The sequence below is a fragment of the Aplidium turbinatum genome, chromosome 4 (assembly GCF_918807975.1).
Source record: "Aplidium turbinatum chromosome 4, kaAplTurb1.1, whole genome shotgun sequence".
In the NCBI taxonomy this organism is placed as follows: Eukaryota; Metazoa; Chordata; class Ascidiacea; order Aplousobranchia; family Polyclinidae; genus Aplidium; species Aplidium turbinatum.
Genome location: NC_137475.1, coordinates 276,353 through 290,051, shown reverse-complemented (window position 1 = coordinate 290,051; position 13,699 = coordinate 276,353). Strand labels below are relative to the sequence as shown.

At 37.9% G+C, this 13,699-nt stretch overlaps 1 protein-coding gene across 1 annotated transcript; it reads left to right on the top strand.

Moving 5' to 3' along the window:
* Nucleotides 1–4,802: 4,802 nt before the first annotated feature.
* Nucleotides 4,803–11,966, top strand: LOC145769604 (protein SLC31A2-like). The gene is made up of 4 exons (XM_082581268.1): nt 4,803–5,168; nt 6,137–6,227; nt 6,730–6,895; nt 8,700–11,966. The coding sequence occupies exons 1-4, from the start codon at nt 5,163–5,165 to the stop codon at nt 8,941–8,943; spliced, it is 507 nt and encodes a 168-aa protein (XP_082437394.1). The 5' UTR covers nt 4,803–5,162; the 3' UTR covers nt 8,944–11,966.
* Nucleotides 11,967–13,699: the final 1,733 nt, after the last annotated feature.

Here is a 13,699-nt window from a genome sequence, read left to right as displayed (position 1 = left end):
CAAATGCAAACCATCACCAAAACTTCATTTTAAATGATAAACAATCTAAATCAAATCCAATTAAAAGAACATGTCACTGTTTATTGAAGGGCTAACCTTCATTTTTATATCTTATTTAATATATGAGCAATCGTTGTTCGAAGACAGCCCCCCAACGAAGCTTTTGCCCAATGCATTTCAATGGCGAATCGATCGTCTTTCAGTTCACGCCCTGCGTGTTCACGATAATTAATTGTCTCCCATTTATTCATTTCTTGCTCAATTTCAACAGATTTGCTATCGTTGAAAAGCACAAGTATAGATCTAACTAACTAAGTTAATATCAAGTCCCAAAATACTACTAGCTCCATCTAGTGGCCAACTAAACTTGACCAAATTCAACCCATTATCAAAAGTTTATTTGCAATGATAAAAACATTTAACGACAACCAATTAAAAGAAAATATTACTGTTTATTGAAGGGCTAACTTTCAATTTTATATCTTATTTAATATGCAAGCAATCGTTGTTCGAAGACAGCCCCCCAACGAAGCTTTTGCCCAATGCATTTCAATGGCGAATCGATCGTCTTTCAGTTCACGCCCTGCTTGTTCACGATAATTAATTGTCTCCCATTTATTCATTTCTTGCTCAATTTCAACAGATTTGCTATCGTTGAAAAGCACAAGCATAGATCTAACAAACTAAGTTAATACCAAGTCCCAAAATACTACTAGCTCTATCTGGTGGCCAACTAAACTTGACCAAATTCAAACCATTATCAAAAATTTATTTGCAATGATAAAAACATTTAACGACAACCAATTATAAGAAAATATTACTGTTTATTGAAGGGCTAACTTTCAATTTTATATCTTATTTAATATGCAAGCAATCGTTGTTCGAAGACAGCCCCCCAACGAAGCTTTTGCCCAATGCATTTCAATGGCGAATCGATCGTCTTTCAGTTCACGCCCTGCATGTTCACGATAATTAATTGTCTCCCATTTATTCATTTCTTGCTTAATTTCAACAGATTTGCTATCGTTGAAAAGCACAAGCATAGATCTAACCAACTAAGTTAATATCAAGTCCCAAAATACTACTAGCTCCATCTAGTGGCCACCTAAACTTGACCAAATTCAAACCATCACCAAAACTTCATTTTAAATGATAAACAATCTAAATCAAATCCAATTAAAAGAACATGTCACTGTTTATTGAAGGGCTAACCTTCATTTTTATATCTTATTTAATATATGAGCAAACGTTGTTCGAAGACAGCCCCCCAACGAAGCTTTTGCCCAATGCATTTCAATGGCGAATCGATCGTCTTTCAGTTCACGCCCTGCGTGATCACGATAATTAATTGTCTCCCATTTATTCATTTCTTGCTCAATTTCAACAGATTTGCTATCGTTGAAAAGCACAAGCATAGATCTAACCAACTAAGTTAATACCAAGTCCCAAAATACTACTAACTCTATCTGGTGGCCACCTAAACTTGACCAAATTCAAACCATTATCAGAAATTTATTTGCAATGATAAAAACATTAAACGACAACCATTTAAAAGAATATGTTACTGTTTATTGAAGGGCTAACCTTCATTTTTATATCTTATTTAATATATGAGCAATCGTTGTTCGAAGACAGCCTCCCAACGAAGCTTTTGCACAATGCATTTCAATGACGAATCGATCGTCTTTTTGGATTCGCATTGCGTGTTCACGATAATTAATTGTCTCCCATTTATATTGAAAAAATGCTAAAGTCATAGAAAGGATTAGGATCAGGCACACAAATAGCCTAATTGGTGGTGTAATGGCTTGTCCGAATCCAGTAATGTAACAAACACTGATAAATAGGAAAGCGATGTGTGCTCTAGACTAGAGCGGTGTAGAACTTTGATCTTTTGTGAGGTCGTGGACTTTCATAAAAATGAAAGTTAACACTTCAATAAACAGTAATATGTTCTTTTAATTGGTTGTCGTTAAATGTTTTTATCATTGCAAATAAACTTTTGATAGTGGTTTGAATTTGGTCAAGTTTAGGTGGCCACTAGATGGAGCTAGTAGTATTTTGGGACTTGATATTAACTTAGTTGGTTAGATCTATACTTGTGCTTTTCAACGATAGCAAATCTGTTGAAATTGAGCAAGAAATGAATAAATGGGAGACAATTAATTATCGTGAACACGCAGGGCGTGAACTGAAAGACGATCGATTCGCCATTGAAATGCATTGGGCAAAAGCTTCGTTGGGGGGCTGTCTTCGAACAACGATTGCGCGCATATTGAATAAGATATAAAAATGAAAGTTAGCCCTTCAATAAACAGTAACATGTTCTTTTAATTGGATTTGATTTAGATTGTTTATCATTTAATATGATGTTTTCGTTATGGTTTGAATTTGGTCAAGTTTAGGTGGCCACCAGATGGAGCTAGTAACATAGTGGGACTTGGTATTCACTTTTTTGGTTAGATCTATGCTTGTGCTTTTCAACGGTAGCAAATCTGTTGAAATTGAGCAAGAAATGAATAAATGGGAGACAATTAATTATCGTGAACACGCAGGGCGTGAACTGAAAGACGATCGATTCGCCATTGAAATGCATTGGGCAAAAGCTTCGTTGGGGGGCTGTCTTCGAACAACGATTGCTTGCATATTAAATAAGATATATAAATGAAAGTTAACACTTCAATAAACAGTAATATGTTCTTTTAATTGGTTGTCGTTAAATGTTTTTATCATTGCAAAAAAACTTTTGATAATGGGTTGAATTTGGTCAAGTTTAGGTAGCCACTAGATGGAGCTAGTAGTATTTTGGGACTTGATATTAACTTAGTTAGTTAGATATATGCTTGTGCTTTTCAACGATAGCAAATCTGTTGAAATTGAGCAAGAAATGAACAAATGGGAGACAATTAATTATCGTGAACACGCAGGGCGTGAACTGAAAGACGATCGATTCGCCATTGAAATGCATTGGGAAAAAGCTTCGTTGGGGGGCTGTCTTCGAACAACGATTGCTCCTATATTAAATAAGATATAAAAATGAAGGTTAGCCCTTCAATAAACAGTGACATGTTCTTTTAATTGGATTTGATTTAGATTGTTTATCATTTAAAATGAAGTTTTGGTGATGGTTTGCATTTGGTCAAGTTTAGGTGGCCACTAGATGGAGCTAGTAGTATTTTGGGACTTGATATTAACTTAGTTGGTTAGATCTATGCTTGTGCTTTTCAACAATAGCAAATCTGTTGAAATTGAGCAAGAAATGAATAAATGGGAGACAATTAATTATCGTGAACACGCAGGGCGTGAACTGAAAGACGATCGATTCGCCATTGAAATGCATTGGGCAAAAGCTTCGTTGGGGGGCTGTCTTCGAACAACGATTGCGCGCATATTGAATAAGATATAAAAATGAAAGTTAGCCCTTCAATAAACAGTAACATGTTCTTTTAATTGGTTGTCGTTAAAATGTTTTTATCATTGCAAATAAACTTTTGATAATGGTTTGAATTTGGTCAAGTTTAGGTGGCCACTAGATGAAGCTAGTAGTATTTTGGGACTTGGTATTAACTTAGTTGGTTAGATCTATGCTTGTGCTTTTCAACGATAGCAAATCTGTTGAAATTGAGCAAGAAATGAATAAATGGGAGACAATTAATTATCGTGATCACATAGGGCGTGAACTGAAAGACGATCGATTCGTCATTGAAATGCATTGGGCAAAAGCTTCGTTGGGGGGCTGTCTTCGAACAACGATTGCTCGCATATTAAATAAGATATAAAAATGAAAGTTAGTACTTCAATACACAGTAACATGTTCTTTTAATTGGATTTGATTTAGATTGTTTATGATTTAAAATGAAGTTTTGGTGAAGTTTTGGTTGAAGTTTTGATGGTCAAGTTTAGGTGACCACTAGATGGAGCTAGTAGTATTTTGGGACTTGGTATTAACTTAGTTGGTTAGATCTATGCTTGTGCTTTCCTACGATAGCAAATTTGTTGAAATTGAACAACAAATCAATAAATGGGAGACAATTTCTTTCCGGTGTGTTTCAGTGCATTTCCACCCCGCTCTTCCTCTTTCATAATAGTCTATTCCAATATGTGTGACGTCATCATTTTTTTCGGTTGACCAACAGGGCGTCTTGTGCAAGAGCACCCCGTACCGTATATGTGACATGCATCGGATTCAGCATACACCTGATCATTAATAATTCAATTTATTTTCTTTGTGGGAAAACAACAGCAATGATAAAGTTACGAATATTTTACGGGAACAAAACCAACGAAAGGAAACGGCAGCAAAACCAAAAAAGTTTAAAACGTGCATGCGATTTAAATTTAAAGGATACGTCGATAAAAGTAAATTTAAGCACGGCTACCAAACCTAACAGTTTAAAATAGATGAATTAGTTGAAAGAATCAGTTGGCTCCACATCCGTATTTGCAAAGTTGATGGAGTTTTCGCCTGAAGTAAATTGTTTTGTTAGGTAGACGCAAGTACAGTAGCTAGAAGTGGATTACCACCAAAAAATATATATTCAGAATTAAAGAGTGATTGATGAAAAATAGTTCGTGTTTCGGAAAAAAAAAATTGTGGTTAGGGGAATCACTATACATGCTTTAGTGGCGATTGCTGACAAGTGACAATGCACTATTGCATATATTATACACTTTACCATCAGTAACACCAATTCATGATAAACTTTTTTTCTTGAGCAAATTAGTTAAACGCATCAATCAATTGTATATAAACATTTGGAAAATAGGTAATGCGGTTAACCGATTTCATTTGCAGTGTATTAGGCTCATTAGTGTTTGACTAGTTGTTTGTTTGGTTTGTCAAGGAAGCTACTATGGTTCATTTCTCTGCATAGTCTTCATGTGTTTGTGAGTGCCCAAAGTTGTGATGCTTGTAGTAATGTCCTGGGCAGAGTAAACATACTAGGCTACCATATTTGACAAACCCTACAACAGCTTCCTTTTTGTGGAGAAAATACCAGAGACCAAAAAGCAGAAACCAAACTCATGATGGCAAAGTAATGAATTTTGTTTTTACAGCATCACAGAATGAATTGACATATTTCACTTTGATGAATGACACAAGTTTATCTCCTAGCTTCTACTTCTAAAAACTACGGTTTTGCATAAAACGCTTTGCAAACATGGAGGTAATGCATTTTGTTGTGACAACTATTTTGAATGAAACAATGCCAGTGAAGGCATACAAGGATTTCTTAGAAAGCAAGATGTCTTTATTGCATCATGGAACTTTGCTTGATACTGAAATTCGGTGCTCATACTGTAGGATATGTGAAACTAACTGTAAAGCAAGTATTTTTACAGAAAAGTTACAGTGCAACAGAATACTGAAAGTGTTGGTTTATAGCTGAATGCTGTTTTCCACATCAAATAAATTTTTATAAGACTTAAAATTTGTTCATTGTTGAGCTCAAAATATATCAACAAAATTGGCAACAAAATCCAACACAAAAATATATATATATATCTTAAAATTAAAAATATTTTATAATTCTGTGGAAACATGTTGAAAGTTCTTTCTAACAATTGTTGTGTAAACCAATGTTGGTTGAAAATTAAGAGAAGTGAGCACAAATAATGTTAAAAAGACAAGGAAAAAGCAAAGAATAAAAATCGTTTTTAACATCCCTATATGTGAGTTTAATGTTAAAACATAGACAAAGCCTTTGCCCTAGAACTGTCAAGCAATTGCAGCATTTGGAAAGTAAAGCAACAAGATTTAAATATGAGGTCTCATTAGAACCCTCGACATATTGCTTTAAATTTATCCTATTGTCCAAATCTGGTGGTGACTGGAGATTTTCATGCATGAAATGTTGGTGATCTACAGTTTGGTTTAAATTTGATAAATCATCTGAAGATGAAGCTGCGTAGTGATGATTTCTTTAAATAAATTTATTATTTAGTTTTGTTTTCATACGGTACTGTGGCATGAAACACCTTAATCCGCTTTCGGGATCATGCTACTTTGGTACAACAAACTTAAGTTGTTTCTGACAGGGTTGACTTTGGTCGGTCAACACAAGGGTCGACTTGCCTTTGCTGTACAAAAACAACAACCCCCACAATACCATACTCATCAACGCTTATATTTCAGGAATACCTAGCATGGTGGAATTATCCATTTTCCTTTCTTTTTGAATCATGGAGCGTTACTACAAAAACTGCACTTTTCTTCACAGCCCTCGGTAAGAAATTTGTTGAGATTGTGCAAAGTGTGTCAGTTGAATAGAATAAAAGTTTGAAAATATAATAACCTTTCCAAGATATCTTTATTGATATGTTTTCAAACGTAGCTACATGAGAACTATGCTTTATAAATGCAAGATTTGTTTTCAATTTCTTGCCTTCTTTGTTTGAATGACTTACCAGTGAGGTGACGATTGAGCCGATCCAAATAATTGATCTTCGAAATAACTGAAATTAAAGTGAAAACAAGTGGGTAGTTGGCAGCAAGGTTTCAATCCCACCTTTTCCCCCATTTTCATTATTATTTTTCAATGTTTAATGCTTTTGAAACACAATCATCGAACAATCACATTTAACTTCGTATTGTTTTTTTAGCAAAGTTCTTTTGACAAAGTATATCACTAATTCACTATCTACATATTATGTATGCTTTTGCATCTGATTATTCATGGTAAATCGAAAACGTGATCCTTGGTGCGTTAACCAACTGGAATTGTTTAGCCGTGTTTGCTGTTGCTGTGGCTTTTGAGGGGCTTCGGGTTGTTGGGTCGGTACTTCACAAGACCTTCCACAGTCTCCCTCTTGTGGTGAATGTGTCGAGCGACGACCCCTCCCCAACATCATCAATCTACATCACCGACAGTTTAGATTACGTCAGAAAGCAAAGGTAAGACCTTTTAGCGTTTTGAACTCTTCACTTTGGCAACCAATATTAAAATATACCAAAAATTGAATGATTCTGTTCAGTGTTCACCTGCACACCAGGCATTTAATAATCAGAGGTGGGCAGTAGCGCGCTACTTTTGTAGCGGCGCTACTTTTTTGGTAAAAGTAGCGGCAGCGGCGCTACTTTTTAGTTGGAGTAGCGGCTGCAGTAGCGGCGCTATTTTTATTCCAAAGTAGCGGTAGCGGGAGAAGCGCTACTTTTTTTCAGTCGCACTCCCGCTACCCGCTACTTTTTAATTTAAATTGAAAAAAAATGCTTGTTTTTTTTGCAATACTGGTGTGGTCAAGCAGCTATATAATCGGCTTGGTTGCAAAGTTTCTGTCTTTTCTACTTGACGTCAACTTCTTCGGTGAATATCTCCGTATGATGAAGCCTATCTGCCAGGCTTTGGACATTCTCCAGGGCGAGTCCAAGGCATATTACGGAGTCTTGCTTCCAATCATCAATACTTGCGGGAAAAAGTTGACCGAGATCACTGATCTTGTGACCTGTGAGGAGTTGAAAGTGAAAGTCCTTGAAGGGGTGAAGAAACGATTCAACAAGTGCTTCAACAACATGAAATTCGTTATGGCATCATGTCTTCATCCCTCCTTGAAGACGTCGTGGCAACAACTTCTGCACTACGTTTCCACGGATGATGCTGACGCACTGCGAGAAAAGGTCAAGACAGATGTAATTCGACTGTTGCCGGAGACATCAAGCCAGGTTGATACCGATAAGAGTGACACCAACACCAGTCAGTCATGACTCCGAGGATGTATTTTTTGGAGTGTTTGTACCATCCCGTGCCGTGAAACGTCGGTGCAGAAGAAAGCAACAATTGTGGACGCCTTTTTTTCGAACAAGAGCAAGTCCTTGAGCTTATCGAATACCGAGTTAAAACATCTGTTCGTTAAATACAACACCCCCATTCCTTCCAGTACTGCGGTGGAGAGACTTTTCTCTGTTGGAAAAGATGTGCTTAAGCGAAAGCGGTCAGGACTTAGTGACTCTCATTTTGAAATGCTCGTGTTTTTGAAAGATGCGTAACAATCAATTTCCCTTAGAATGTGTTTTCTATAATGACGTTAAAATGACAACGTAAACGAATGATAACATTCGTTTTCAAGGTCATTTTTGCGTCACTAGGGACTTGAGTGTTTCCTAGTGTCATTTTAGACAAAAGTAGCGGAAGAAGTAGCGGTAGCGCGCGCTACTTTGGCCCAAGTAGCGGGTAGCGCGCTACTTTTATAAATTGGGAGCGGGTAGCGGTAGCGCGCGCTACTTTGGCCCAAGTAGCGGTAGCGCGCTACTTTAAAAGTAGCGGGTGCCCACCTCTGTTAATAATATATATGATACGTTCTACTGGTGCAAATTAAGCTGAACTACCACAAGATGTATAAAGTGACAATCTGCTTTTATTCCGACGTTTCGTCAATCAGACAAAAGAGGTTTTATTAGAAAAATATTAATCTACTGGATGTGGATTTATCAGGATTTGAATAACACATCAAAGGTCTGCATTTCAGCCTGAACACAACTCACCAGAATGTACCAAAATGGTTTCAAAATTTGAAATGGTTTCCGAATCTTTGAAATTGTTTCATTTGCGTACAATGTTCAATTTGTGAAGATTCTAACTATTTAAAATGGTGACTTTTTTTGATGTAAGTTTATTTCAAATTGTAGATGGTGCCGTCTTAATTGTAAGATATGAATTCTGTTTTAATTTCATTCATGCAATTGTCGCCATCTTTTCTTCCAGAGTGAAGAACCACGTCCTACAGACCGCCATACACGTGGTCAAGCTGCTACTAAGCTACGGTCTTATGCTGGCCGTTATGACGTACAATGCCTTCATTGTGACAGCGATCGTTGTCGGGGCGGCAATTGGATATTTTGTGTTTTGCCACAAAATCTCTGTGACGCCCGAGCGAACGCTGAGCCGAACGACGATCTGTAGCAGCCTCGACTCCGCCGATAATGAAGGGGGGAAGCTGATAGCCTGAGGGGGGCGGATCCCTCTGTTAGAAATTGACGTTGTATCAATGTTGATAACGCATAAAACCTGGATGTTCTCCTGCAGTGACCTCGAAGCAGATGATGTAAATTGTAACCACTGGGTCTGGATTGACCAGAATGTTTGACAAAGCAATTTTCTATTTCTTTCGTTCAGACTAACGGTGTTAAATTAATGGAAGCCAAGAAAGAGTTTGCATTGTGCTTTGCGCGGCTTCTCAGCTTCACTGGTTTCCAAATTATTTTACGCGTTACTCGAATCTGACATCTCGACCCAAACAGTATGAAGCAAATGACTGGGTGGAAAATGTTCGGCATTATGTCGGAAACTTCACATTCAATGTCACCAGTCTCCACTTCTCTTTGTACCCCAATAGCGTGGCAGTGTATTTGATTTGAAGCATCATGTGGCGGATGGGATCTTCAATGCAAAGTCGATGTTGCTGAGGCCCAGGCAAGAATTATCTCAGCTACCACAAGGATTGAATTGCTTTGTCGCCGATTATTTTCATAATTCCATTTTAAAAAATCTCGAACACCCCCTAGTGACGCTGTAATTAGGAACCACCAACTGAAGAGCATGTCCAATTGTCCATAACCTTTTTGAAATGTTTTTCTGAAGCGGATTCCTGGCCATTCCACAACTTTCCAGGATGTTGTAGCTAACAAATTGCTGACAAAGTGTCCCAATGCTTCTGGAAGAGTTAAACGCTTTGGTTATTGTTTAATGGCTTCAGGTACTCAACCTTAACAGACTTCATACAAATTTCGGTGATGACGTCATGCTTGGAGTTTCCGTTACTTGTTCAATGACTTAAAAAGAAATGGTTTCTTTCTTTCTGAGTGGGATTTACTTCCATTTCCACATCATTCTTCACCACAACATTTCTATCTATTTAAATGCCGCCCAGATAGCTCAGTTGGTTAGCGCGTGACTTCGTAACCGAAGAAGCTTCAAGATCAAGCGGCTTTGGTTCGACTCTCCGGGTGTGCGCTTGAGCAACGTATTTCAAGATTGCTCAGTATATTCAGCGGCATCTGATGGATAGAACAATTCCCCGGCAACAAGACTTCAACAATCGGAAACTTCACTTTGTCAATCTCGGTGACCAGGTCTGCGTCAGTGATTCAAAGCATCTACAAGTATGCGAACCTGCCAAGCTCTCAAAGTCAGCTTTCCCAGTCGGAGAACAAAGATTCAATTTTGGCGTAGTGGAAAGTTAGTTTTTGGAGATGCGAAAAACTTCTTGCCCAAGTATAATTAAATGCGCCCAAACATTTTTTGCGACAAAGCAAATACCACCCGATTAGAAGTTCTACACTGCTCCCAATAGTCTGTTATAATTTTGATTATTTGCGCAAATAATAAGTCCAACCTTAATAAAAAATTTAAAACACAATGAAATTTTTCGACTAACTGAACAATAAGGGGATGTGGTTGCATTCATTTGACGTTTGCATGATCTTGATGAAGGTTTTGAAACAAGCTGAAAGTTCTTGCCCAAAAATTCAAATGATTGAAAAGTTTTGGGGTAATTATTGTAATTATTGCAATTATTGTACCCCAAAACTTTTCAATCATTTGAATTTTTGGGGTACAATAATTGCACCTCTGGCTCCTATGGACTCAATCAATTTGCGTTTTGTAAAATTCCAGCAGCACTTTCTAAAGCATGTGTGGTGAGACCTCACCGGTAGGTCTCTGCACTGTACGTGCTTATTACGAAATTGATTGGTTTGGACTAGAACGGCCATGGTCATGGAACGGCCCATTTTGATCGTTTGTAATTTCCCGACTTTTGCGTTGCAAACCACAGCTGTAAAGTTAAAGCAACAAGTGGCGGGTTCAGCCATGATGACGTATGAGGCAATTTCATTACGCGCACTGCTCATCTGATGCGATTTTATATTTTCAAATTATTGACGAAGGTGTCTCTGATTTCCAACTGCTTTGGGTCAAGTGGTTCAAGACCCTCACGTGATGCATTGTGAAGTGTGGTTACGTAACAATACAAAATATGTCTATGTTAGCAAAAGTTAAAGCGGAACAGTTCTGTGTATCATCATAGTCATTTGAAGACTGCTTTATTTTCAGCAGGGTCTGGATGTAGCTTATAACTGAAACTTTCGATTGTTTTCTTTTGTTGCGTGATAATGATGCTTAGTTTACTTAAATGTTTATTTGTTTTCCATGTTTCTATCACTGATTGTTGAAACAGTGTTGCATTGTGTCTGCCAGTGACATATTGGCTAGTTCTAGGGGGTACGTGATCTTAAAGTTGTATCGTTCAGACGGTAACTCCTGGGCCATGGACCACGGTAACTCCTGGAGCCTGTCAAAACTATCATTTAAACTCTATACGGCATTAAATGAAATTTGTGTCTACTTTTTAATTTTTGCTTAGATTAACCATGCGTTCCAACCATTTTGCTCCTAAATTAAACATGTTGTACAACAATGACATTTCGGATAAGTTGGAACTTTTAAAAGAAAGCTACACAGCAAAGTTGAGCTGCAAACCAGAACGCACCACTTCATACTCTCTACTCAAGGAATCATTGGAACACTTCGTACTCTCTACTCAAGGAATCATTGGAACACTTCATACTCTCTACTCAAGGAATCATCGGAACACTTCATACTCTCTACTCAAGGAATCATTGGTTGCAACTTTCGAAACACTTTTCCAAATATTTTTGTTGCTTTGAGAATTTGCTACGTAAACCGGTAGCCTACCTTTAACAGTTGCGAGTTGAAAACGTGGTTTTAGCACACAGAAATTTGCAAAGAATTGTTTTCGGTCCACTATAACTCAAAATTGATGGAACAGCCTATGCTTGTTGTGCATCAAATCAGACGTTTCAAATTCTTTGCTACTGTATTTGATGCTGTGATCCGTAATTTTGCATTGCAAAAGGTTCGGAATGGTTTGAACGCTTTGTTGAGCTATTTTTCTTGCCTGTATTGTGTATTTACAATTTTTTTCTTCATCCATATTAAAATTACCAGTTACAACAATTTCGATTCGCACCATGAACAGAACCAAAACGAGCACGCAGACTTGTCAAGAAGAGACGTCGTCATAGACCAGGCAGCGCCTCTTCCAAGATTCCACTTAACGAACAGACAAGAATGGATACCAGCTAACAGGATCATCAGCAAAAATGCCAGCACTGCCTAAATACTACATCGGTGGGATACTCTCAGGCTCAGTAGCTCTGGATACTAGCACTGCAAATACAGCATTCAGGATTTAGATCACCTGGTCAAGGATGCCCAGTCACCAACATCAGTGCCAGATTTGAAACAGTATAATCATGTAACCCGCCCATGAAATGTGCAAACCATACGACATACGGTGACAACAATGGTTGAAGCGCCATCGCGTATGAGGGGTGCACACTAGGGTAGAGTGAAAAAACTTTTTTTTTTTAATTCAAAAAGGGGGGTCTAGATCCCTGACAAATTGGCAAAAAAAACAACAACAAAATTGGTTTCGGGGAATTGCTACCTCCCATTTTATGGGGGAGTACCCCCAAAATTCTCAAATCAGCTGTAACTTTCGAACTGCTGGTGCTAGGAACATGAGTTTGGTTTCAAATGATGCAGAATCATAATGTTTCTATCTGCTATAAGAAAACTTTTTGCCTTAATCTCACTAGAAAAAAAGTTATGACAAAAAACGTATATTTTACCATGTTTTGGACAAAAACGGTAGCGCAAGCACAAGGTAATGGGTAAATGCACATGCTGTACTGCATATGCAGGTTACAGATGACTTGGATACTTTTGCTTATTGAATTTGCAATAAATATACAGCATAGTATGCATAATATATGGTACACATAACGTAAAGAATACAAGGGGTAATTGAGAGCATGTTGGCAGTGGCAACCATGGTCTAACGGTACAGTAGTGTGACTGGTAATACAAAGTAGTGCTAATGTCATGTATACACACACTTGCAAGTAACAACTTTACTGCACGACGTGGAGGTTACTAACTGGACACCTGTTCAAAGTGTAGGTGCATAAAACAGGACATATACAGCATATACTGTAATTGGTAGATGTAATTGGTGATGGGTAGACTGTGATCTGCCATGAAATCATTGTCACGGAAATACCAGCACACAGATTGATATGATCCATACTGCAGCATGTGCTAGGCCACCAGTACTACATTGAGACTTCAACAACCAAAAAAGTGAACATGTCAATCTAGTGGGAATTCCTTCTTAATGTTGAATTCGTTCATAAGTTGACGAGATCGCACCTTCTCATGAATCAGCCTATCCCTTCTTTCAAAAGCTACAACAGATTCTTGCTTCAGTCACAAGCTTGACATAACGCTCCACCACTAGGATGTGGCAAGGATAATCCAGACGCAGAGGTTAGTCGATGACATTGTCAAGCTGTTGATCTGTTAGCGATCTCATGATAGGTGGCTCAGACTTATGAACTGTGCCAAGCTTCACAAGTTGGTGGTATGATTTTGCTTTAGTATTAAGCTGTGGCACAAGAAATCTGCGTATTGCAGGTGGCACCGCTGGTGAAATTTCCTTTCTCAGCTTTCGATTTTCATCTTTTGCTTATTGTGAGGAACCAACATGATTCTTGTTTTGCTTTTTCTGTACTTGTGAACATAACGGATGGATTTGTTGGACTGCTGCGCATCATAACTGGCGGTGTTCATCGCCTAGCATACCAACAATGACATTTTCAGGGTGATCGAAAAATGCATTG

Coding starts and splice junctions, on each gene's coding strand:
- LOC145769604 (XM_082581268.1), top strand. Junction 6,228..6,729: donor ACTTTTCTTCACAGCCCTCG/GTAAGAAATTTG, acceptor GGAATTGTTTAG/CCGTGTTTGCTGTTGCTGTG. Junction 6,896..8,699: donor GATTACGTCAGAAAGCAAAG/GTAAGACCTTTT, acceptor CTTTTCTTCCAG/AGTGAAGAACCACGTCCTAC.